The sequence below is a fragment of the Archocentrus centrarchus genome, chromosome 12 (assembly GCF_007364275.1).
Source record: "Archocentrus centrarchus isolate MPI-CPG fArcCen1 chromosome 12, fArcCen1, whole genome shotgun sequence".
Taxonomy (NCBI): domain Eukaryota; kingdom Metazoa; phylum Chordata; class Actinopteri; order Cichliformes; family Cichlidae; genus Archocentrus; species Archocentrus centrarchus.
This window is the reverse complement of record NC_044357.1, coordinates 4070605-4096226: the sequence shown is the minus strand read 5'-3', so window position 1 is coordinate 4096226 and position 25622 is coordinate 4070605. Positions and strand designations below refer to the sequence as shown.

General features: G+C 38.4%; 1 protein-coding gene across 1 annotated transcript in view; it reads left to right on the top strand.

Moving 5' to 3' along the window:
- LOC115789225 (netrin receptor UNC5D-like) overlaps positions 1–25622 on the top strand; it is a 178027-nt gene that overhangs the window by 120722 nt on the left and 31683 nt on the right. The window contains 7 exon segments of the mRNA XM_030742535.1: positions 11457–11640; positions 14721–14888; positions 16822–16986; positions 17294–17326; positions 23847–23912; positions 23915–23941; positions 23944–24030. Coding sequence (XP_030598395.1) covers positions 11457–11640; positions 14721–14888; positions 16822–16986; positions 17294–17326; positions 23847–23912; positions 23915–23941; positions 23944–24030 — 730 coding nt within the window.

Genomic DNA, 25622 nt, shown 5'->3' with positions numbered 1-25622 from the left:
CATGGAGGTCAGTAATGTTTGCAAACACACATATAAAACAGGTATCTGTTGTAAATTAGGTTTAATCCAGTTGAGAAACACAGAGTTTTTTTAAATTTATAAGTTCAACTTTTATTTGCATTCAGCAAGCAGAGTGATGGTAAAGTGACATGTTTCAATAGTTTGTGTCTTTTCCAGCTCACTGGATTTGATATGAAACAACAGAATGGAAAAGATTTGACATTAAATTTTATTTAAGGTAGTTTGCATCCATATTGGCAGATGTTTCTAGAGCTTTATGCACCTCAGTTGGTGCTCAGTATTGATTACCATGATTACAGATGGTATTCTCTCCTTAGTAAAGAGAACGCCACTAACCACTTACTGTAAAAGCCTTAGTGTCATTTCTCTGTCTGATGTCCCATTGTTTGCACTAATATCATTCAACATACCTAAGTGTAAATAGACAGTAGGATGCATCTTTTCTGGTGCACTGCTTTGTGTGTTCACATTTCTTCCTGAGCAATGTTGCTGTGATGTTGCACTATGGTAAACAAGGAACGTTTAAAAAATCTTATTATATTTTGCATAGCAAAGTAAAACTCTATACTTATACAAAAAAAAAGCATTGTTGACGTTAGAGCTTTGCTGCCATCAGTGTCCATCAGTGTCTCTACACTGGCATACATACTCAGTCTCACAGTGTGAGTATAGTGTAGAAATTGTGTTGGCCTTGTTATACTACTTTTTTTCCTGCTTACTAAATAGTATCTAAGTATGGTGTTTTGGAAAAAGTAGTCCTCACCTCTGCAGAGAAAAGTGAGTAAATCCAGTTTATATCAGAATTCACAAACCTGACTGTTTCTGTTTGTCCTTCTCACCTGTTGTTAGCATTGTTAACAATAGGTGGGAAGGCCACCTATTTGTAAGAGTTACCTATCTCCATTACAGGGTAGCGGCACCTTTCAGAAAAAGGTCCATTTAATATTAATTATTCCCTAAAATCCTGTTTATTGCGTTGGTTTAACTTGATGGCAGGCTCATAACATCTATTTGAAGTGGCTACCAATAGGAGTGAAGGATACTGCTGATAGGCGGCAATAAATAACCACTAGTGTCCAACCATCAGCTACATAACTGATGCAATGCAAGCAAATCACTTTTTATTTGCTTTATATTAAGGGGTTAAGTGCAGTATGATGAGTTACCACATTGTTTTTAGTACACAAAACAGGCAACTGAATATTTTTTAATGGAGTACATAGCAAGTCAGTTACATGATATTCTTCTTTATTCATGTATTTACTTTTTTTAATGGGGCAAAAGTCTCACTGGGGTTACAAATCTCATTTTCAAAAGTGTTCTAAGTCCATACAAGCAATAGGTGCAGATGATACCACGTCTTCAGATGTCTGCAGGCTTCAGGCAGTGTTTTATTTTTTAGCAAAGCAAAATATCATCACTGATGCGATCTATCTCAGTGATTTTTGGAATGCTAAACAACAAAAAGAAAAGTCAAGTACTGCTCATCTTAAATTCAAGCTGAATATTGTTTATGAATATTTGAGAACTTGTACTGCACAAACATTTTCTTTTGTGCGCTGCATTGTTATGGCTGTCATGTTGTGATCTGTCATATTAACAAAATGTTGGTCCTGGAAAAAAAAAAAAAAAAATCCAGATGGATGCTTTAGAATTCCTTAAAGGTGAGAATGGACTCCATTTCAAATTTTGTGTATGTGTGTGTGTGTGTGTGTGTGTGTGTGTGTGTGTGTGTGTGTGTGTGTGTGTGTGTGTGTGTGTGTGTGTGTGTGTGTGTGTGTGATGAATGATTCAGCTCACACAAATGGAGCATCGGTGTACCACGAGTCTCCCCGATGCATTGTGGTCATCAAACTCCTCATGCATTCATTAATGTGACTCCGGCTAACAAAGAGAATGGTTATAGTAAATAATGCAGTGACAGATCCAGCTCCCTCGAGTATGACTTGCACTGAGAAAAAAGAAAAAAAAAAAAACATTGACATGCAGAGTTGGAGATGTGGCTGTAGTTTTTTTTTTTTTCAGTTTATGACTTTAGACATTGCTGAGAGCCCTTTTTTGTAACCAGCACTGTGAAGGAGAGAAGCTGAAGCTCAGCTACAGTTTGAGTTTTAAGGAATTGAGGTCATGATGCAGTGTGATCTGTTAAACCCTGTTTATATTCTGAGGGATATTTATTTTGGTCATGACATTTATCTGAAACTTCCATACCACAACATCCAGATGGAAATTAATACTCATGATGTGGAAGAAATGCAAACAGTTCATTTTTGAAGCTGATATTAAACTCTCAATTGACAAGATGCGCATTAATGAGCTACTACTTTCTAGGTTGTTTTAATACATTAATGCTTTACATCTGACTGTAAAGCTTGAAATCCCTTTATGTCACTGCGCTGCTCATGATCTCAGAGGCAGTGAGTGCGAGGGAACTTTATCTGCATCTTGCTGTAACTAAACCACCCGGGAGTTTGCTGGGCTGCTGTGTAGGATGTTAATGAAAACCAGAGAATGCCATATTATCTGTCCCAGCAGTGACAGAGGCAATAATCTGTGCACAATGCAAGTCAGACCACAGAGAATGGATCGTAGTAAAACAGCTTAAGTCTGCTTCAGTTTATTGGTGACGAGTTTGAACTGGCTTTGCTTTTTATAGACAGAGCTGTTAACAGTGCATATTATAGTCAAGTCTGTTATGTTCAAGTCATTACGTTTTGCCATTGACACGAGTAAAAAAAAAGAAAATCTTGTCCTTATTAATATTTTAGTAATTAAAAGTCATTTTAATCCAGTGTATATAAGCTCAGTTCCTGTTTAGAATCAGGAGTTATTTAATTCTATTGTTAATAGCAGGTCAAGCATTTTGATAATATTGTAAATGCCAATAGACAATTGTTATCTGAGTGCAATATTTGGATTTTAAAATAATCCTAATGTGGGTAATAATCAGGTCACTTTTCACTTTATAGGCTGATGTCAACCTAATACCTTCAAAATCGCATTAAAATTCTCAGGTTGAAAGTTGTTCTCCCTCATGTTCCAAACATTAGTTAAGGTTATATATTGTACAAAAGTACAGAAATGTTGTGACTTTTTAAAAATAACTTGTCCTTTTAGTTTCTGTGTCAAACCATAAATTGAACCCTGACTGTAAATTATAAAGCTGCCTTTTCCTGTTTCGTTAAAACATTTCCTCAAATTAGACAGAGAAAAATAAACGACCATTGTCAACATAATATTCATGAGTTAAGCATGAATACTGTACAGTGACACCACTGGGCTCTGGGACTCTAATAAAGTTAAGGCCGCTGCAAAATAGAGTGAACATCTAATATGTAGCATCTTTGCCTGAAGCGTGTTACATTTATTGATGATCAGATACATGGCGCAGTTGCTACCATGATCACACTGTGAACACTCTATAAGAGCTGCGTGGGGGAAACAAAAATGAAAGATTGAGATTTTTTAACACCCTGACCGCAGGTCGCTGCAGCTTATTTGTCTTCTAGTCATTTAAAGTTTGAAGATATTATATCACAAACCTCAGAAAGTTAATTATTATATTCTGTTAATGCAGTTACACTCCTTTTCTTCCTCTTGTAGAGTACAATAGGTAAGTCTGTTCAACTGAACATGAAATATTATCACTATCACTTGTGCAACACAGCTTTTACTCGTTTCATTTATGCAGGCTTCACATTACAAACTTTAGTTACTGGAAAAACATACACAAACTGCCTTCATACCGACCTGAACCAGCTGTTCAGTGTGAAAGAAGCCCAGCATATGATCTGAAACAGCAGCACGCTGCCATTTAAAATACAGCAAATCTGTGAAAAGTGTAATATGTTACTCAGTAATGTTAACAAAAGGCAACAAAAACCCAACCAGCCTTGATCCCATATAAGCCAAGTTCTCACAAGTCTCATTTTTCTGCATTTCTTCACCATGTTGTCAATCCCTGAAGGTTCAACTCAATGTTTTTACAGAGGGGATTGTTCATATATCATTCATAGACAACAATTTATTCCTAAAACATGGTGATTTTTTTTTTTCTGAATGTTAGGAATATTTTTGTCATGGAGTGACAAAAAAAGATTTCCCAAATCCCATCTGTGAAAATGTTAAGCTCTTAATATGTCAATAAAACAAAACAAGGATTCTGAACGTTGCTTTATCCAGTGTGCAGATTTATATCCTAGAAAAAACGTACGCAAGACGTGTATTTTACACATCAAATTTCAGAAAACTTGCAAAAACTAATTGTGAATGTAAGTAAGTAAGCAATCAACTGGGGAAGATTCATGGTGATACCTATTAGTTCCTGTATTGTTCATGTTTGATATACTGAGAACATTAACAGCAAAAAAAAAATCTTAATATTGGAGAGATAAAAAGGTTTGCAGCTACTTTAAATTAAGGAGGAAATATTTTCCCCTTATTAGCCACCCACAGGTATTTCATACCAAGTGTAATCAATCATCAAGCCATAAGTCATTTAGAGTGCTTAAAATGTAATTATTCATTGGTAATCATAACATTTCCCCAGATGGTGCACAGATAAACCAAGGATGTGATCAAAGTTGGGCCACCCCTGCCTCCAGAACAGGCTGCTGTCAGTTTTGGGGGCTTCATTTGTTTAATGTGATTTCATGAAAGTCATTGTTGCATCGATGAAAGGCCATACATGCATGGGGGGGCGGGGGGGTTAATGAAGCACAACCTTAATTGAATCAGATGGTACAAAACTTACTGCAATGCTTTGTAATTGACTTCATGTCGCTTTCACTTTCCATTTAAATGACTGTAAACGTAGGTCATTACATGTGCTTTCAGGATAATCAGGTGCTCGGGCCCGATGCTGAGGGGAACTGAAATGACTTCTCTGTTAAGTTTAAGATGATATCTTTCTGCAAATAAACACAGCTCTCCAGGCTTGCCGTCTCTCTCATCTCAACATCTTTACACAGCGTGAGTTTATCACAAAACGAAACTCTACTGCATGGTTCGGAGACACCCTGCTGCCTGCGTGTGATGCTGCTTTCGTTATATCCTGGCTTTATTTGACTCGCTTTCACCGGTTACAAATGAACCAAGAGTGAGCAGGAGCAAAAGATACTGGGATGACTGAGTGACATTTATCAGTCAGTATGGTGACCTTGACACCATGCCAGTACACTGCAGGGGCTGCTAGGTCAGGTGTGCTGTAGTTCAACACTAGTTGCTGCTATCTAAGTGGGACACATTTGCAAATTAGGCAAATAAGTTCCTGGTCCTCCCCAGGCATAGGCTTATCAGGCTCATTTGAGTGTCCCTGGCTTGTCATCAGCATGTGCATCTCTCTGTTGTTTTCTACTAAAGGGGAGAATCTAGGACCAACACAGGATGCATATCAGAATTATACTGGAAAGTGAAGAAGGGCAGAATGACACAGATTAATCAAAGCAAAATCATGAGAGGGAAAACCAAGCAGAGCACAAAGAGATTATTTTAATTTACTTTACTGTAAGAATTCCCTGAGATAAAGGCACAAAAAAAAGAAAAGTCACCCCCAAAGAGGATTCATATTCTTCTTCTCTGATCACTGGGAGAGTAAAGGGATAATTATCGGTCAGTTTTATTGAATAGGACAACAGCTGCTGTTTAATGGTTTAATTAAGCCTCATCTTTCTGCTTCTGTTATCTACTTTTACTAATCCCTTTTTCTTATCAATCTCATATGCCCTTTACCACGGTCCGAATGAGACTCAAACACCATCACAGATTAGAAAGGAGAATAATGTCTGCATGAAAAAAATCATTACAATTTTTTCTCGTTCTTTTTCTGTTGTGGTTGCCTCTGAATTCTATCCACAAACACAAACACCCACACTATTTCTGAAAGAGGACATGTGCAACAATTTATTTTTTTTTAATCATATACAACTTTTAAAATCATAAGAAACTAACATATATAATGCAACACATGAATTCAAAATGAAAGTGAGAAAGCAGATGACCACAGAGATAACGTTAGGAACTAGGAAATATTTTCTGAGACAAACAGCGACTTAACAAATTCAAGAAAGGATGAGGGAGTGATCTCTACTGAAGAGTAGATCTATACACCAGTAATCCATGCTTCACAACTCAAACACGGCTGACTTGCTGTTAATAACAACTAAAAAGGATTAGTTAGAAAGTTGTTGTCTTTTTAAGAGTGGTTGCAGGAATCCTAGCGGTACACATCACAGCCATCCTCCTTCACTCTGTTTGTGTAAATATCACATTCGGCTGATCCGTAAAATGTCAGTCAGTAAATCTTTCTTGTTTGTGTGAGGATATATTTTTATTTTGCCAGGATTTTTATTTTATATAAACTAGATTTAATTATGTAAAATAATATGATACAGAAAATTAACATGCTAAGGGATCATTAAATTACTGTAAGACAAACCACTTTTTTTTTTTTGATAAACCAATGTTTTAAGGGATTTTTAAGATTTCTTTGTCATTGTGTAATGCACTTGTGTACATCAAAAATGTAAATATTGTTCCTCTTAAACCAACAAAGAGGAAGATATGAAAAGGGAACTAATGGTGAATTAAAATCAACATCTATACATGACAAACAGTACAGAAACAAAATCAATTAAAATGTAAACTATGAACAAGAACAAAAATTATAAAGAACATGTATCTTTACATGACAGCAGTGTACTGTAAAAAAAATTAATTTAACAGCACTCTCAGTTCTGCGAACCAAAAATGAGCCCTCTAATCCATCTCTACATACCTGACAGCTTCTAGCTTCAGTAGTCAGTTCTTACTGTTTGTTTAACACATTCAAGGAATGTACAATTGAATTGTTTAATCTTTAGTTACTATGGAGTGGCACAGCGGGTTTACAATGTGTGCCAGTCCCTCTGAAGTTTCTCATAGTTGGCAAGCAGTGCTTTTTTGTTTTTAATTGGTGATGTCATTTTAACGGTTTTAAAATTGCCCTTCTTTGTAGGCTTATGTGAGAGAGGGGCTGCTAGGACAGAGGCATTAAAGCTGACTGCATTTTTTTTTCAACCACTGAATGTTCCACAGCCATTCCCAGCTTTCAATGACCCCTTCTAATTCCACAAAGTGAGTAATGCTGTGTGGAGGGAGAATATAGACCCAGAATGCAGGAATCAGGAGACAGGACGTGAACTCAAAAGCAGCTTTAGTGCTGAAGTCTTTACAAAAAATACTAAACAAGGCTGGGCTGGAGCCAGGAACACAAAAACTAGAAATCTAAGGGAAAACATGGAACAAGGGAGTGCACAGCATTGTGGGAGGATGTGAAAAAGGACAAGGGGAGACTCAGACAATTAATACACACCAGGTAATGAAGGTAGAGCAAGCAGGTGGAAGCACAGCTGGAACAAATCAGGGATAATGAGACAAGGAAAGTTAAAGTAGATACAAAACATGAGAGACAAGAGGCTATCAAAACCAGTGATCCCTACTGAAGAGTAGATCTATACACCAATAATCCATATATCAGCACCCCAACGGCCGGGACCATAAACACAAAAAGAAAAAAAAAACAGTCTGAAACGCAATTCTGGGGTTCGTCTCAGCCATGGGACAAGCACAGGGAACATGGCAGTACGGGCTTGGCTGGTTTGGCTGGAGGCCGGCATCGGTGAAGGTGACAGCAAACTTCAGGAGGTTTGGTTGGAGACAGACAACATTGCTGGCGGAGGTGGGACACTTCAGTAGGCCGGCGATAAATGAGACTCTCAGGAGACCGACAAAGGAGACAGGGCCCCTCTGGAGGATGGACAAAAGACCAGCAGCTGGAGCTCATCTGATTGTAGAGCTGGAGGTTGGCGATGACAGTTGGTGACTTGGCAGGATGCCAGCGACTGGAGACTTGGCTGGAGACTGACGTCAGCAGAGGTAACAGAACACCACTGGTGGCTGGGCTGTGAGCTGACGACAGCGACTAGGACCCTCAGATGACTTGGCAGAATACTGCCAATAATGGAGGAAGCAGAACCCCACAGGCGACACGGGACCGACCGACTCGGGGCTGCAGGAGTTGGTTTGAAATGTTCTCTAGGACAAGTCTGGCATCAAAGTGCTTCTTTACTGGCAAAGGTCTAATCCCATCAGACTTCCTTTTTCAGGAAATCTCCTCTACTTCATCCTGACTTTCCAGTGGTCAGAGTAGGAGAAATAAAAAGTCATGAATGTTTGATGGCTCACTCTACTTAAAAAAGATCATTTCAATTACCCTGATTTCAGACAGCAAATCTTCTGGCATTTCACAGATATCTTTCATGGATTTTTTTTTTTTACTTAAATGTATAATTTATTATCTGCTAGGTGGAGCACTATACTAAACACAAGGAAAGGAGGGGAAAAACTGGAGGCATGGCTAGAAGGGTGACATTACACATTCAGTATCATTCTTGTGCCAAAAATGGCTATTTGGAAGCTTTTGAGGTTCAGTTGCATTTTGTTTGTCTTATCACACCTTAGGACCTTAGCGTTGAGTTGAACTCAAGGGTTATGTGGCTGTGTTATAAATGTATTATGCTGTAATGTACTCTTGTTATTTAGTCCTCTGCCAACTCATTAAATGCACTACACTGATTTTACCCTGACTTTGTGGCTTAAATGTAGTAATGAGAAAAAAAATGTTTCCCTTCATTGGTGTAATAACTAATTTATGAAAAGTTCCTGCAGAAGAGACAGCCGTCACATCGCTATCCATCTCATTATTTAACTTGCTTGTGAAAGAAATTAGATTTGTCATTGACAAAATATGTAAAAGATGCAGCCTGTTTGTGAGTTTTTACTTTAAGCAATGCTTTTAGTGTTACTCAGTGTTTCCCATGGTGACATTTTATTCCCCAAATATTGAAATATATTTAATTTACACAATGTACTGGTTAAATCTTAATACCTGTCAAGTTCAGTTTCAGCACGCTGCTATAAATATGCATCCCATCTGAATGTGAGAACAAAGTGTTGGCGGTTACGTTTCAATTCAGTGAATTTCCCACTTTATAGTAAGACTATAATATAAATATAATATATAAGTAATATAACATAAAGATGTGCAGGACAGTTTTTAGTTTAGCTGTTTTCTGGAAATAAGTGGTGAAATAAGTGCATATCTATAAGAAGGACTTATGGATCATGTTGGATCTTTGAAACCAGAAGTTACCATTTTTGATGGTAAGCTGATACTAGTGACAGCAAGCTTTGTTTGGTACATGCATAGACTACATGGATAGATATCTACCAAAATAGGACCAGACACTTCAGGCTGTCAGTACAATTAAACAAACCACAAGTCACAATGGCTTCATTTATTGATCTCAGAGATTATGGTTAAGCAAAAACAACAGAGCTAACCTATACCGTTGTTTCAAAACTAAGAGTGACTATTTGCAGTCAGTCCTTCCATAAAGCAGACTGCAAGAATGTAATGTGATTACATGAATAAGCCTTAAAATGGGGTCATTCTGTATGAAATGATTAAACTATAAGTTTGCTCCATTTTGTCATTGTGGAAGGTCAAAACTGACTGCTTTCATAACTGACGAAACTGACCAACCACGGTCAGTTTGATTAGGCATTGAAGGTGTGAAAAAGTGAAAAGCAAAATGATAAAGAAGCAAATGATGAAGGTGCAATGTTGCCCACCAGTATGAGTGTTTGGTACTGCATGTCATGAAAGCTGCGGAGCCCACTGATGAAAAAAAAGCTACATGATGAAAGACTTCTTGAGCCATCAAAAGGAGCAAAAAAAGTGCTTGTGACAACATGACTCCAGATTTATTGATTTCCTAGTTCATTTTTTTCATCTAGAGTGCTTCGAAAGAGCAAAGCAATCTCTGAGTTTGTTAGTTTGTGTTACATTCCCTTGGCAAATGGACACTATCCACAAACACACGTGCACTCACACGCTGGAGTGCAACTTGACGTACAAAGACATGGCTCTCCCAGTAGGGCGGAGTTTTTAATCCTCAAATACGCTGCCATAAATCAAAGCCCATTCCTCGTGCCCTAGCTCGTCTCTCTGAATGAAAAGCTCAAGCTACTGGCACATTAATAGCAATTTACAGGGCCAGTCATGCGAGGAGAGGAGCATCAACCGAGCGTCCCTTGTTTTGTAATTCCTTATTGCTTTCACTCACTACATGGCCACTGAATTGGTAACGCTAGAGGATGTGATCTTCCTACTACATCACTTGCTCTGAGTTGTCAAATGTGTTGTAATTTGCTCACAAACCCCTAATGTTGCTATCAAAATGTATCCCTTTACATGTCTTCATAAATGTACTAAGAGACTGGTGTTTCAATTTTGTCCTCTCCTTTTTTATCAAGAAGGGAGAACAGAGACTTCTTACGCACACCTCAAACTGCTCTAATCAGCATCAGTGTAAAGCAAATTCTGAACTGAATAATCTTCATGAAGGAGCAATTGTTGCAGAACTTTTCCTACTGTTGTACTGCAGTGAGTTTGTGCCTAATTAACTGGAATTTGAGTGTATTTTCACACACGTTGCAATTGTGAGTGTGGGAAAACAAATTCAGTTTGAGTGAAATCACTGAAATCGAATAATGAAACTTGTAAAGGTACAGTAATGAATAGTTGTCTGAAATTGTTACAGTAATGCAATCATATTTTCCCCAAAAATGTGGGACTCTGAAAATGTTCCTTAATGTTTAATTAAAAATGTGCATAGAAGAATGTATCATATATTATTCAGTGTTGATGGTGCCTTCAAAGGATCTTACTAATGCCATGTGCACTCCCCATATCACAAATACTGGCTTTTAAAGTACGTAACAAGCCAGATGATGCCTCTCCTCTTAAGCCTGGAGGACACTGTGGCCATGATTTCCAAAAAGAAATTTTGATTTGTCAGACCACAAAAGTGTTTCCCACTTCAAGGATACACAAGGCTGCAGCAGTTCTGGGATTTGTTTATGCTTTTTGTTTGCATGATCAAGATTTCCCTTGCATTTGTATAGATGTAATGACAAATTGTGTTGACTGACAGTGGTTTCCAGAAGTGTTTCCATTTAGAAACTCAAAGAATTGAGTTTCTAAATGAGGGCCTGAAGATTGCAGCTATTACTGGTTTTCACCCTGTCCCTTGTGCTCCGAGTACAGTCTCTTTAACATTTTATCTACCGTAGATGATGAAATCTTTGCAGTTATTTTGAGAAACGTTCAAATTATTGAACTGTTTTCTTATGCGGGTTTGGATGAGGTTTGCATAACGAACTCCTTGACTTTCCTTCCTTAGCCTCTTTGTCATGTTGCGGACCTGTTTTCAATAATCCTAATAAATTGTGAAATTTTTTATACATATATGGACTGTTTTATCACTCATATCTAGTAAGATATTTTCAGATGATTGTCTACCTGAATTAATTTAGCAAACTTTTGTTTTCAGGTGGAGTGGCTAAAAAATGAGGAATCACTGAGCTTTGATGATGATGATGATGTCATTGATAAAAGAGGTGACCACAACCTTATCATCTCAGAAGCTCGGTTGTCTGACTCCGGAAACTATACCTGTGTTGCTAGCAACATTGTGGCCAAGAGACGCAGTGCCACTGCTACTGTTATAGTCTATGGTAAGATAACAAATTCCTGATTTTTGCAATTTGGTCTCTGACAATTGATTTGTCTTTCAAATTATCACAAAACTGTCAAAGATTTTTCTTCCCTTCATCAAAATATCAGTTTTCACTAGTGTGGTATACAATGCAGCGTAGCGACCTAAACTTTACTCCCACAGAGGTGGATTGTCTTGTTAATAATGTTACATCCTCACTGTGTGTGACCCTGGATACTGTGGCAACAAATCAGAGACACTTGGCTCCCTGGTATAACTCACAAATGCGCCCCTTAAAGCAGATCGCTCATAAGCTGGAGAGGAAATGGTGTTGCCCTCATTTAGAAGATATTCATTTGGCCTGGAGTTACTCTATTACCTGGTTTTACTCCATAAAAAGCCCACCGTAAAGCTAAGACATCTTACTATTCTTCACAGATTGAAGTAAACGGGAACAACCCCGAGTTTCTTTTCAGTACTGGAGCCAGGCTGACAAAGAGTCAAAGCTCTGTTGAGGCGAGTGTCCCTTTAAACTTACCCAGCAATGACTCCATGAAGTTCTTCACAAATAAAATTTCAACCATTAGAGAAAAAAATATTCACAGCTTTCCCGCAGATGTTTCATTAAGGAGAGCAACTTTTAATAGCTGCCAATATTTGCTTAGACTCTTTCTCGCCAATCAATCGTTCTGTGTTAACTTCAGTAATTTATTGTTCTAATAGTTGAGTCAGTGTCTGTATGTTGTCAACAACTGCTGTCAAATAAAACAAAAAAGTACAATTCAACAGTATTTCAATAATGTTTATTATTAATTTTCACAATGAGCTTGAAAGAACTCTAATAATAAAATAATAAAATATTTGTTTAGAGTACAATAAGGTTTGCTGTCATAAATTAAAAAAATAGAGCTTTTGAAGAAGGTGCAGTTTGAGTTTCCCCTTTTCAGTATGTAAACCATCTCAGCTTCAGCCCCTCTTTTCTCTCTGTTTCCCTGACTTACCTCTTTGGACTGCAGCACGTCGTCTCCTCACAGTACTCTGTTTTCTCACGCATTAAGAATCAATGATTGGCTGAGCAGCATCGCGTGGGATGACTTTCAATGCAGGCAATTGGTCCTGTTTACATACACTGACTTCCATAAAGACAAAGGAAAAGCCTGTGCAGATTAAAATAACTTTACTGTAAATACAATAAGAGTTGCACAGAGTAAAATAGAAACAGTCTGTCAGAATCTAGTAATAGGTCTGGATCCATAAAGTATAGTATCTGGGTACGGATCTAGACTGTGGTGATCTATTGGTGACCTAGGCTCTAAAACATCAGTGTGCCTTTCAGACTCTATTCCTACAAAATTGCTCAAAGAAGTTTCACCATTAATTAAGGTTTCAGTTTTATTATTTTTATTAACAGGATACCAAAGGCTTGTAAGGTGGCAGTAATTAACCCATTACTTAAAAAGCTTCTTCATCCAGCTGTCTTAGTTAATTATACACTGATTTCAAACCTTTGTGGCCCTTTGCTCCACTGGGAGCTTACAGGAATAAATTATTCTAACCTTCCTTTTATTTCAAAAATTCTCGAAAGGATAGTTGCCAGACAGTTAAGTGATCATCTGCAGAGGAACGGTGCATTTGAAGTTTCAGTCAGGTTTCAGAATTCATCACAATACAGAAACAGCATTAATGAAGGTTACAAATGATCTTCTTATTGCCTCTGACAGTGGACTCATCTCTGTGCTGGTCCTACTAGACCTCAGTGCAGCGTTCGATACTGTTGACCATACCATTTTATCACAGAGATTCGAACACACCACTGGTATTAAAGGAACTGCGCTGCAGTGGTTTGAATCATATCTATCTGATAGATTCCAATTTGTGCATGTAAATGAGGAGTCTTCTTCACACATAAAAGTTAGTCATGGAGTTCCACAGGGTTCTGTGCTAGGACCAATACTTTTCACATTATTCATGCTTCCCACAGGCAGAATTATTAGAAAACATAGCATACATTTTCATTGCTGTGTAGATGATACCCAGCTTTATTTATCCATGAAGTCAGATGATACAAATCAACTAGTTAAACCACAGGCATGTCTTAAAGACATAAGGGCCTGGATGCCCTCTAATTTCCTGCTTCTAAATTCGGACAAAACTGAGTCTCAGTCCTAAAAATCTTAGCAACACATTGTCTAACCAGATACTTACTCTGGATGGCATTACCTTGGACTCCAGCAACACTGTGAGGAATCTTGGAATCATTTTTAATAAAGATATGTCCTTCAACACTATATAAACAAAATTTAATTGAATTCTCAAGCAAGCTCCCCCACATCATTCAAAAGCACTGCTCAGCCACAGCATGTGGCCTTTTTCACACTAGAGTCTAATGAGGAGGTAATGGGTAAATGATCCCTTGTGTTAAAACAAGGAGACATGGGCACAATATTTACAATAACTCAATTATTAATGATGGAAAAGCTCCAATGTGGGCTGTCACAATTCCCCAGCTTTTATCTGCCAGAACTAAACACCTTGTTTAAAATGTTTTCTGTGGCTGTGGGCCAGCAGACAGTGTTTCCACTAGATTTTAGGGCTGTAGAGAGTGAAATTATGTCATAGTAGTACCACTTCCTTTCACACTGAAGGACAGCTTTCTTAACTGAAGTATTTCATTGTTCATTGTACTGACCTTTCATCCTGGTATTTTTATTTTTTTGAAGAGGGAATTTAACTGCTGTAGGAATACATCTAATTCTTTCTGACATCCCCTTGCTGCAGCCCATCAATCATTAATTTCCATAATGTTAATGAATTCCCTGGCAGGCTTACTATTCCTGATAGCCTCCGACAGATGTACAATAATGGAATAGTAGTATTTCTTCCTTTACTGTGACAGCAAATGAGCTCATTAGTCAATCATCCTACATTATTTTAGGACACACATCTGAGACATAAGTGTACACTGGCTGAAGGGAAGACACTATTGATCTTTCTTTTTTTTTTGCTCTGATGTTCATTGCCGCCTTTGAGTGAATCCTGTGACTGATGCAGGCCAGAATTCCTCTTCATTACTTTCCTTTCGTCCTTTGGCTCATGCAGTGAATGGTGGTTGGTCATCATGGACGGACTGGTCTCCCTGTAATGTGCGTTGTGGTCGAGGTGTGCAGAAGCGTTCTCGCACTTGCACAAATCCAGCACCTCTCAATGGAGGAGCCTTCTGTGAGGGCATGTCGGTGCAGAAGAGTACCTGCAACACAGTATGTCCAGGTAAGAGCAACAGCATATTCATCCCAGTGTTAGTGATTTTGATAAAAATCATGTTTTAGTGCTACTAATTTAGAGTTTTTGAAGCCGTCCACCCACCTTCCAGATATCAATTCAATTAAAGGTTTACAGTTGCAAGATAAGTTGTGTTTAGTTTTAAGACTGCTTGAAGCCCATACTGTTAAAGTGGTTGATTCTGCATATAGAAATCCTTTGATATTGTGGAAATGCACTTATGAGCAGATTTACATAAGATGAGTACAATACAGCTCCTATGTTTTTCCAGCAAAATCTCTAAACGGTCAGCTTTGCTTTGCACAAAAAATGGAAGCTGGGAAACAACTGCTAGCCTATTTTGTTGCCATATTCTACTTATTATAGTCTCTTTTTGGAGAAAGCTAAAACTTTAGTGAACAATAGTGTGTTTTTTTTAATAAATTCAATAAATAATATAACCAAAAACTCAGAGCTGAACTTTAATTATTGATGAATTGGTCCAAAAATACTGATATTTGTGTTCTTGCAGGGAGCTACACAGTCAAACTATTTTTTGTGCAGCACACAACCCACCATTTAACAACAAATTGTTGCTCTTATCCTTCAGTCTTTTTATAGAACTCAGATATAACCAATTTATTTATTTATGTTCATTTATTTATTTATTTATTTATGTGTAGTAACTATTAAATTTAGCCAGGTTTGCTTGCAGTCTTGATGTTAAGCAAAACCTTGCTGGCCTCAATTTCATAATTAACAGACAGAAGATGGATGGATGGATGGATGGATGGATGGATGGATGGATGGATTTACAAATCGATCTTCTTAATTCACTTTTGGCAATAAAACAATTTAGTGTATTTCCTCAAAGGTTGCTGTTTGTGGCTCAGAAATTTTGAATGTCCTTGAATGCATCAGCATATGTTTAGAAATGTTTTAGAATGCAGTAACATATACAGTATGTGACAAAAAAATTTTTTAAATGGTCTTTATGATTCACTGCTAAGATGAATTTCAAGTATCTGTAAGTAAATTTTAAGTAACTGAATTGAATAGAGAAAAGCGTCGGCTTAGAAGGCATGACACTTGTCTTAAAGCCTGGGGTAGCTTTTGTAGTAGCAGTAGTGTCCTTTGAACCACTCACATTTCACTGTGAATGCATCCGCACTAGTGACAGTGGGTTGTTATCTGAAATCTAATGCAGTGCACCAAGTGAAACAACTAATGAAGGGAAAATGTTTCGCAAAAGGAGAGACATGCAAAAATGGAAAGGGATGGAGAGAAAGAGAAGCGAAGAGTAGAATCTCAGGTTGTAAGAGGAAGAGCAGAACAACTGTTGTAGTTATCAAAATTGCTCCTCTACCCAAGCATTTTTTTTCTTCTTTTTTTTCCAAACAAGCCCAAATTTATGATTTCAAACCCTGTGGAGTATAAAGAAAAATGCTCATCAGGTTTAAAGTAAAAAAAAAAATTATCAGTTGAATACAGTGCACTCCTCCAAACATTATCTCCTCTTTGCCAAATGTCTCCTTTTGAAGGATTCTTTCTCTGCATCTGAGTTTGAACATAAACAGGATGCATTTGCTTTTAGATTAGCAGGAAGAGGGAATCTTTTAGCGCATATGGAGGAAGAAAGGAGAATTGATGGAGTCTCTCTATGCTCCAAATCAGAACCGCCGGTTTTGTACATGTTTTGACTCTTTGAGTGGCGAATAGTTTTTTTTTTAATAATGCAACTGTTACCTTGAAAGTGTTTTCCTGTACAGTTCCACATTACTATTAAAAGAATACACTTAAACTTGAAGTATGCATTTTCTAGTTTCTATTGTGCTTCACTCGTGTTTGTTTATACAGTCACATGTGCACATGTACCCACATTTGATACCTCTATTATTTAAACATGCTTCGTGTAAATTTGTATTTGTATTTGGTCCCTTAGTGGATGGTGGCTGGGGAGAGTGGAGCGAGTGGTCAGTGTGTAGTTTGGACTGCGAGAGGCAGCGCAGCAGAGAGTGTACAGCTCCGGAGCCCAAGCATGGGGGACGGCTGTGTGACGGGGTGGCGTTGGCTACAGACAACTGCACAGGCGGCCTCTGTACACAGAGTGGGTAACATCAACTCTACACTTCACTGGTTAAAAAGGAGAAAAAGAGATGGTGGTTTAGCATCATTACTGTCAGTCCCATTGTGTTCATTGACTGTGTCATTATAGACTTACTGTTCATAATTTTTGGCAGTGTGGGTTAGATCATGATTGTCATTATAATCATGCTCATTAGCAGCACCCTCTTCCATCTTCATTATTCAAACACTCTACTTCACATACATCACAAACAGTGTGCACAAACATGGATGCATACACGAGTAGTAATTGAATCAACTAACACTTAAATTATGTTGTGTGTCTGCAGATCGAAAGTTGCTACATGATGCTAAACCACAAGGTGAGTACTCATTCACTTTCATTTCTTACTACTTTCTTATTACAGTGATAAAATGTAAGAGATATCGCTCTCTGAGGTCATGACCTAGGAGACTGCATGATTATGATTGGAAAAAGGGGGTTTAATTGTTTTTTTCATAGGATGACTAAAAGTTCTTTTCGTACATAAAGTGGGGGAAATAAGTATTTGATACACTGCATATTTTGCAAGTTTTTCCACCAACAAAGAATGGAGGCCTGTAATTTTTGTCGTAGGTACAATAGATTTTGGCCCACTCCTCCATACAGATCTTCTCCAGATCTTTCAGGTTTTGTGGCTGTCACTGGGCAACATTGAGTTTCAGCTCCATCCAAAGATTTTCTATTGGGCTGATTTCTGGAGACTGGCTAGGCTAGGCCACTCCTTAGTTGCCCTGGCTGTGTGCTTCGGGTCATTGTGCTGCTGGAAGACTCAGTCATGACCCATCTTCAATGCTCTTACTGAGGGAAAGAGGTTATTGGCGAAAATCTTGTGGTACATGACCCCATCCATCTTCCCTTCAATAAGGTGCAGTCGTCCTGTCTCCTTTGCAGAAAAGAACCTCCAAAGTATGATGTTCCTATCCCCATGCTTCACGGTTGGGATGGTGTTCTTGTGGTTGTACTCATCCTTCTTCTTCCTCCAAACACGGCGAGTGGAGTTGATACCAAAAAGCTCTATTTTGGTCTCACCACATGACCTTCTCCCATGCCTCCTCTGGATGGTCATTGGTGAACTTCAAACAGGCCTGGACATTTGCTGGTGTGAGCAGGAGGACCTTGCATTCCCTGCAGGATTTTAATCCATGACAGCATAGTGTGTTACGGTCATCTTTGAGACTGCGCTCATAGCTCTCTTCAGGTCATGACAGTCATCTTGTGTTTCTTCCATTTTCTAATAATTGCACCAACAGTTGTTGCCTTCTCACCAAGTTTAGGGCTGCATAAAACGATTATTTTAGTAATCGAGTATTCTATCGATTATTCCAGCGATTAATCGAGTAATCGGATAAGAATACTTTTTTTTATTAACAGTTTATCTACATATTTTAACTTCCATAATGCAGTTTCTCGCCATGTGAACAAACAGCGGTGAATGGAGCAGCTACAAAGTTCTCTTTTCTTCACCTTAACACTTGCTGATCAGGTGCTTGATGAAGGACCTCCAGCTGTTTCACAGATTTAATGGTGGTTACTAAAAGAAAAAGCTGCTGTTTTGGACGCTGGAAAAACGTTTCCTTTTTCACTACTTGATCTCACCGTCACAGCTTCGCCTCTTTGCGCTTGCGCAGTTAAAACCGCTGCCTGCTATGAGTGTTTTGAAAAACTAGTGGCTGCGGGAGCCATGGCGCATGTGTGAGTAATGGTGTAATGCTTTGTATTCACAAGCATTCTCGAAAATACGTTTCTACTGCAGGTCTATATTTAGTCACTAATAAGGGATTAAAGTATAAAAATTAGCTAGTGCTAATGGCCCGCGCTCGCTAGCAAACCAGTTCTGGTAGCTACAGCTGAAGTAAAGACAAAAATAGCAGCTGAAATTCTCAGCGAGCACAACACACACAGACACACAGAGAGCAGTGGAGGCGTGGAAATGCATGTCAGCGACAGTTGCCACCCGTCCCGTAAAGTACGGAACACGGCATGTTACGGAGCCGTATTCCACGGAGTCCCGTAACATACGGGGTTCTGTATTTTACGAGACAGGTGTCAACTCTAGTGATGATCCACTCTGTGTTAAATGAAATCCATCGCAGCGACGGAGAGCTTTTAAGAATGTGTGCTTGTGTATACGTGAGTGATTCACACTCCAGTCCAGTAGGTGGCGGTAATGCAGTTCTATGTTGGTTTGCCAGCCCCCAATAAACCCACAAAAAAAACGTCAGCACTAATGCTGCTAATGCTAGTGAGGAGCGCCGCTTACACCGAGACAGCTGAGCGCTGCAGAGTTTAAAGGAAGCATCGACACAGTAAATTTGTGTCGATAAATTTTTAGAATCGATTTAATCGAGTTAATCGATGAATCGTTGCAGCCCTAACCAAGTTGCTTGCTTATTGTCCCGTAACCCATCCCAGCCTTGTGCAGGTCTACAATTTTGTCCCTGGTGGCCTTAGTCAGCTCTTTGGTTTTTGGGCATGGTGGAGAGGTTGGAGTGTGACTAAGTGTGTGTATAGAGGGCTTCTTAAAGAAAAACTAGCAGGTCTGTGAGAGCTAGAATTCTTGCTTGTTGGTAGATGATCAAATACTTATTTCATGCAATAAAATGCAAATTGATTATTTAAAAATCATACAATGTGATTTTCTGTTGAAGTGTACCTGCGATAAAAATTACAGGCCTCTCCATTCTTTGTCAGTGGGAAAACTTGGAAAATCGGCAGTGTATCAAATACTGTATTTTGCAGCAGAGGAGCATGTGAGAACTCAGACTGGCCATTTTCATACACAATGACCTGCAACCTCCTTATAATAAGTCCTACACCGTAAGTCTCCATATGCCCCACCCAGACAGAACCCTCAGTTAAACCAATATACAACCCCAATTCCAAAAATAAGTTAGGACACTGTGTAAAATGTAAATAAAAAAAAAACAGGATGCAATGATTTGCAGATCTTATAAACCCACATTTTTTTTCATAATAGAACATAAAAACATATCCAGTGTTTAAACTGAGACATTTTTCAAAAAAGTATTAGCTCATTTTGAATTTGATGGCAGCAACACATCTCAAAAAAGGCTGGAAAAGTAAACTGTGCTACAAAGAAACAGCTGGAGGAACATTTTTCAGCTTATTAGGTTAATTGGCAACAGATCAATAATATGATGAGTATTAAAAGGGAATCTTAGAGAGGCAGAGTTTCTCACGAGTAAGATAGGTAGAGGGTCACCAATCTGCAAAAATGCAACTGCGTTGTGGAACACTTTCAGAATAAAGTTCCTCAATTTAAAATTGTGAAGGCTTCATCTGCAGTACATAATATCATCAAAGATTCCAGTAATCTGATGAAATCTCTGTGCACAAGGGACAATCTTGGATGTCCTTGATCTTTGGACCCTCAGGTGGCACTGCATTAAAAACAGTCATGGAAATCACTGCATGGGCTCAGGAACACGTCCAGAACTCATCATCTCTGACCACAGTTCACAGAAGAAGCCATATGGGAACATGATCCAGAAACACCGCCATCTTCTGTGTACCAAGGCTCATTTATAACAGGCAGAGGCAACATGGAAAACTGTTTATACAGATCAAAATTTGAAATTCTTTTGGAAAACATGGACGCTGCATCCTCCCGACTAAAGAGGAGCGGGATTAGCTGGCTTGTTAGCAGCACTCGGCTCAGTTCAGTTCACGCAGTCCAACAGCATGGCTTTGTCAAATGGCCTGCCTAGAGTCTAGACCTCTGACCAATAGAAAACATTTGGCACATCATGAAATGAAAAATATGACAAAGAAGACCCAGGATTGTTGAGCAGCTAGAATCTTATATCACACAAGAATGGGACGATATTCTCTCAAAAAGTTCAATAACTGGTCCCTTTTTACATTTTCATTTAAATCTTTTGGTTATAATGGTACATTTTCTCAGTTTAACATTTGATGATTTCTGTGTTCTGTTGTGAGTCAAATATGGGTTTATGAGATTTGCCAATTATTGCATTCTTTTTATTTATTTTACACAGCAGCCCAACTTTTTCTGGAATTGGGAGCTGGTACAAATAAATACCAGTGTTCCCATTAGTGTAGATGTGTCTGAAGCAGACCATCTTCTGTTTGATGACTTTATGTGTCAAAACAGGTAACGACAATACTTAAAACTAATAATAACACAAGGTGATCTGTATTATCAGACTTTTTTAGCAAAATATGCTCAGACTGATTAGATTAGAAGAAAGAAAAATGCAGATTATGACCAACATATGGCATAAAAAATTCAAATCCAAGCATTCAAGGCACTCAATAAAAAGGACTTTATTTTACTGGGCTAAAGACATTAAAAATATGCAAAATGAAAGGATCTTTAGCCAGACTAGTTTTGGATTGTTTTACTGAGTTAACATTTCTCACTGATGCTTGTGAAACATTTAAAGGCATGACTTTGTGATGATTAGTGTTTTCTTTGCCCTTGGCAACAGTTTCCACATGCTCTAAGTTGTTTGCCTTGGAGAGTTACCAAGGCACTGTAAAAAATAACACAAGATGGATCAAATGTTCCCACTTTTTATTACAGTTATTACCTCAGTTTCACTTCACTTTGTGTAAATATGCTGTACACTTCCACTTATTTTGTTTTAGATAAAAGAAACTATTAAGTTGAGGCACTTAAGGTAGGTTTGGATAAATATTGAAATGCCTTTTAGTTTACAGGGCTAAAAACATTAAAAATACACCAATGTGTGTCATCTTATGGTTTGGATTACAATACAGTGATGAGTTAGTTATGAGAAAGACCTCTCTCACTATTGTTGTCACAGGTGCATCATGGGGCCAGCGCTAAAGGAAACACTGTGTGTATCTCTGAGACGCCTTTTTTAGCTCGGCCGTTTTAAAGAAAAAGTCGAGCTGTTGTCACACCCTTGGTGTCAGCAGCAGCATGTTTAGCACAAAATGTTTAACGTTGGCCATAACTCGAGAACAGTGTCACCTAGGATGTTCAAATTCACACCATAGATGCAGCTACTATATATGGTATATGGGAATTCTAAATATCACATTATAGTTTGCATCCAAATATCATGTCACATTTAACCTCTGACCTCACTTTTACACTTCACATCTGCCTTTCTTTCAAGTTGACTCCAAAATGTTTTTTATCTTTAAATGTTATCTTTAATGTTGCCAAGAGAAAGAGAATGAGCTGCCTAGTTCAGCAGGTGTAATGAGTTATTTTTACCATGTAGTTCCATTCACACCTGATTGAGAACTGTCTCATAAACACCCTCTGGGTCGATAGCAGCAAACTGGTGCAAATGCATTAATAGGAAGAGATTGGTTCTGGTTACATAATTCCACTTTTGCAGTGACAGAAATTCCTAAGTTGACAAGGATAGTTATAACAGTCAGCAGCCATTTGGTTCTGCCAGTGATTTAGCTTAACAAATCAGTAATGTTACCTTTAGAGAGCAAATTGCCCTGAAATAGGAGCAATCAGCTGCCAAGCTGTAAATCACAGGTGTGGTCATGTAAAATAACACCGCATGACTCACTGTGAATTGGCCCATACTGAAGAACATAGAAAAACTGAGGTGAGTTTAATTAAATACATATGTTTCAACAAACAGACACATTTCACATAAAAGAATACCAATGATTAATATTAGCAACTTGGGAATCAAATTCATTTCTATTTAATGGATGTTTGGCTAGGCTGTTTGTTTCACTGAGTGAGTGCAACATTTCTCACTGATGCTTCTTATCCAGCTCCCACTGAAACATTTAAAGGAATGGCGTTGTGCTGTTTGCTGTTTTCTTTGCCCTTGGCATCCATTTCCACATGCTGTATGTTGTTTGACTTAGAGTGTTACCAAGGTGCTGTAAAAATAACACAAGATGCATCAAATGGTCCCCGTTTTGATTACGATTATTACCACACTTTCAGCTCTGTGTTAATATGCTGTACACATCTACTTATTTTTGATTATGTCAGGTATTGCATTTCAAGTCAAGCTCTTTGTGGCTAACCACAGTAAATCCATTGTTTTATGCATTATTGCTGTGTAGGGAAATGCTACTGCATAGCTTGCAGAGGGAAAAATCAATTTGCCCATTTTCCTTATTTGTCCTTTCACACAGTTATGTGTTCTTGTTTGTCAGAAATGGGGAAAAGAATGCGACCAGGCTGCCAAAACTTCCCAAGCCCTCAATTAACCTGCCACTGTAGCTGTTAATACCGCTTTGCATATTTTGTCAATTTCTCCTCATTTGAGCTTTAGGCTACTTAGAGGATTTCTCAGCATGTCCTGTTTTAGCGCAGATCTCATTATCTTTCAAGAACAAGCTAGCAGCTCCTTTATTTCCCCACTCATTCGTTTGCTTTGTAGAGTTGGACGCCACAATACTGGTGGGACCAGATAGAGCATAATCGCTGCCGATGAGCTAATTTAATGAATTGGTTTTGTCACATTATCCCAGTGGAACACAGAGAGCCTCCAACACCAGAGCCAAGCAGTGTTTGAAATGACAGTCAGGTGTTGGGTTGATTATAATCGCCTTCCTTCCAAGGTTCCTCATTAGTAACTTTAACACTGAGGGAGGGAACAATGAAGCTGTGCATCAGGAGGTAGGGCATACAAAGAACAGAAATCAAAAAATGCACTAAAGCAGCATAAAACCAGACTTTCCACTTCCACAGCAGCGGATGTTCCTAAGCAACACAGATTGCCAGTTTATTTTGGAAGAAAATGTTTCCTAGCATCCTAATTAACCACAGCAGATTTAGAAAACGAATTTAAGAAGTCATTCAAAATCGTGCTTCTTTTTCTCACTCATTCTGACTTTCCAAGGTGTGGAGAACAGCAGTGACGTTGCCCTGTATTCAGGCCTGGCTGCAGGGGTGGTGACAGTCGTGCTGCCATCATCGCTGTCACTCTTTACCGACGGAGCAGAGTGAGTATGGTGTGGATGTCATTGACTCCTCCGCCCTCACCGGAGGCTTTCAGTCCTTCAGCTTCAAGACCTCTCGTCAAGGTGAGCCATTAACTGTGACTCTCAAAAATCAGAGACAGTTTGCTCTCAAAATTGTGTCATAAACACTTCAATCCAGTGAGAACTTTGTGCAAAATCTAAACTTCTAATTTTTAAAAATAGCAGAGAGTGAATACATTTCTGTTTTTCTTGCAAATAGATCCAAACATTGGTTCCAAAGCCAAATGTGCATCATTTATAAAGCTCCTTGTAAAAGTTTAGGATTCATGTTGAGCAACGTTTCACTGTATGCATGCACAACATGTGGAATAGCTAATCAGTGTACAGAATCATACAGCAAGCTGAGTGTTTAATTTGTTTAAGTCACTTTCAGCTTTGGATTATAAAAGGAAGAATTTAAAGAATTATATGGGATATGCAGAGTGTTTAACTTGTCATTAGAAAGTGCAGAAGAATTGTAAATAATGAGATTAGAAATTTCAAAGAAACCCAAATACATAAAAGAGGTTTATGGGGTCTTGAAGAGCCTCATCACTGTGTATAGATATAAACAGAAAAGTTTGTTGCACTTGACTTTGCAGTGCGATATTTAAAGGGCAGTTTAAAACAAGTGACACAATCTCTGTGGCACCTCTACACCCACCCCGCTACAAATGAGTTGAGCTGTATTCTTGCTAAACTCTATGGATCGAACATGCACAACGACCAGCATGTACAATTAAAAATGCATTACAGTGCATCATACTATAAAATACAGCATCAAATGTGAATGTTTTTATTGCCTTTTTATTTTGGTTGTTTTGATGATTTAAGGAACCACAAAAAAAAAAAAATCCCTAAAAATTAAGGCTGCAATTTTGCCTGGTAATGCAGAGAGCTGGCATAAAATTAGGCATTAAGAGCCATTCTCCCACACACATAAAAGCAAAACACAGAAAAAGAACAACACATAGACATACAGTTATGTGAAAAGGAAAGTACATCCTCAGTTCTAAGGTTTTACATTTTAGGATATAACACAAAATCATCTGTTCCTCACTTGGTTCAGAAATTGTTTTAATACAACCTCTGAAGAACAGCACATGACATGTTAAACCATGTCGTCATTTTTAGTTGTGGAGGAATTTTGGCACACTTCTATACAGTGTTGCGTCAGTCCGTTAAGGTCTGTGGGTATTTTGTTTGCACAGCTCTGTTAAATTCCCTTTACAGCATTCAGTTGGTTTGAGGTCTGGACTTTAACTGGGACACTGCAACACCTTGGTTCTTCTCTTTTTCAGCCATTGGTGTTATTGGGATCATTGTCCCTGTTGAATGGCCCCATTTGGATTGAGTTTTAGCTGTCAGACAAATGGCCTCACATTTGGCCCTAGAATACTTTGGTATACAGAGGAGTTCATGGCTGACGCAATGACTGCAAGGTGCTCAGGTCCTGTGGCTGCAGAATGAACCCAAGTCATCAGCCCTCCACCACCGTGCTTGACAGTTGGTATGAGGTATTTGTGCTGATAGTCTGTGTTTGTTGTTTCCCAAATGTGGTACTGGGCGTTATAGCCAAACGTCTCCACTTTGAGAAGAGGAGTTCTCCTGGCAACCCTTCCAAACAAGCCATACTTGTTCCATATTTTTTCTAT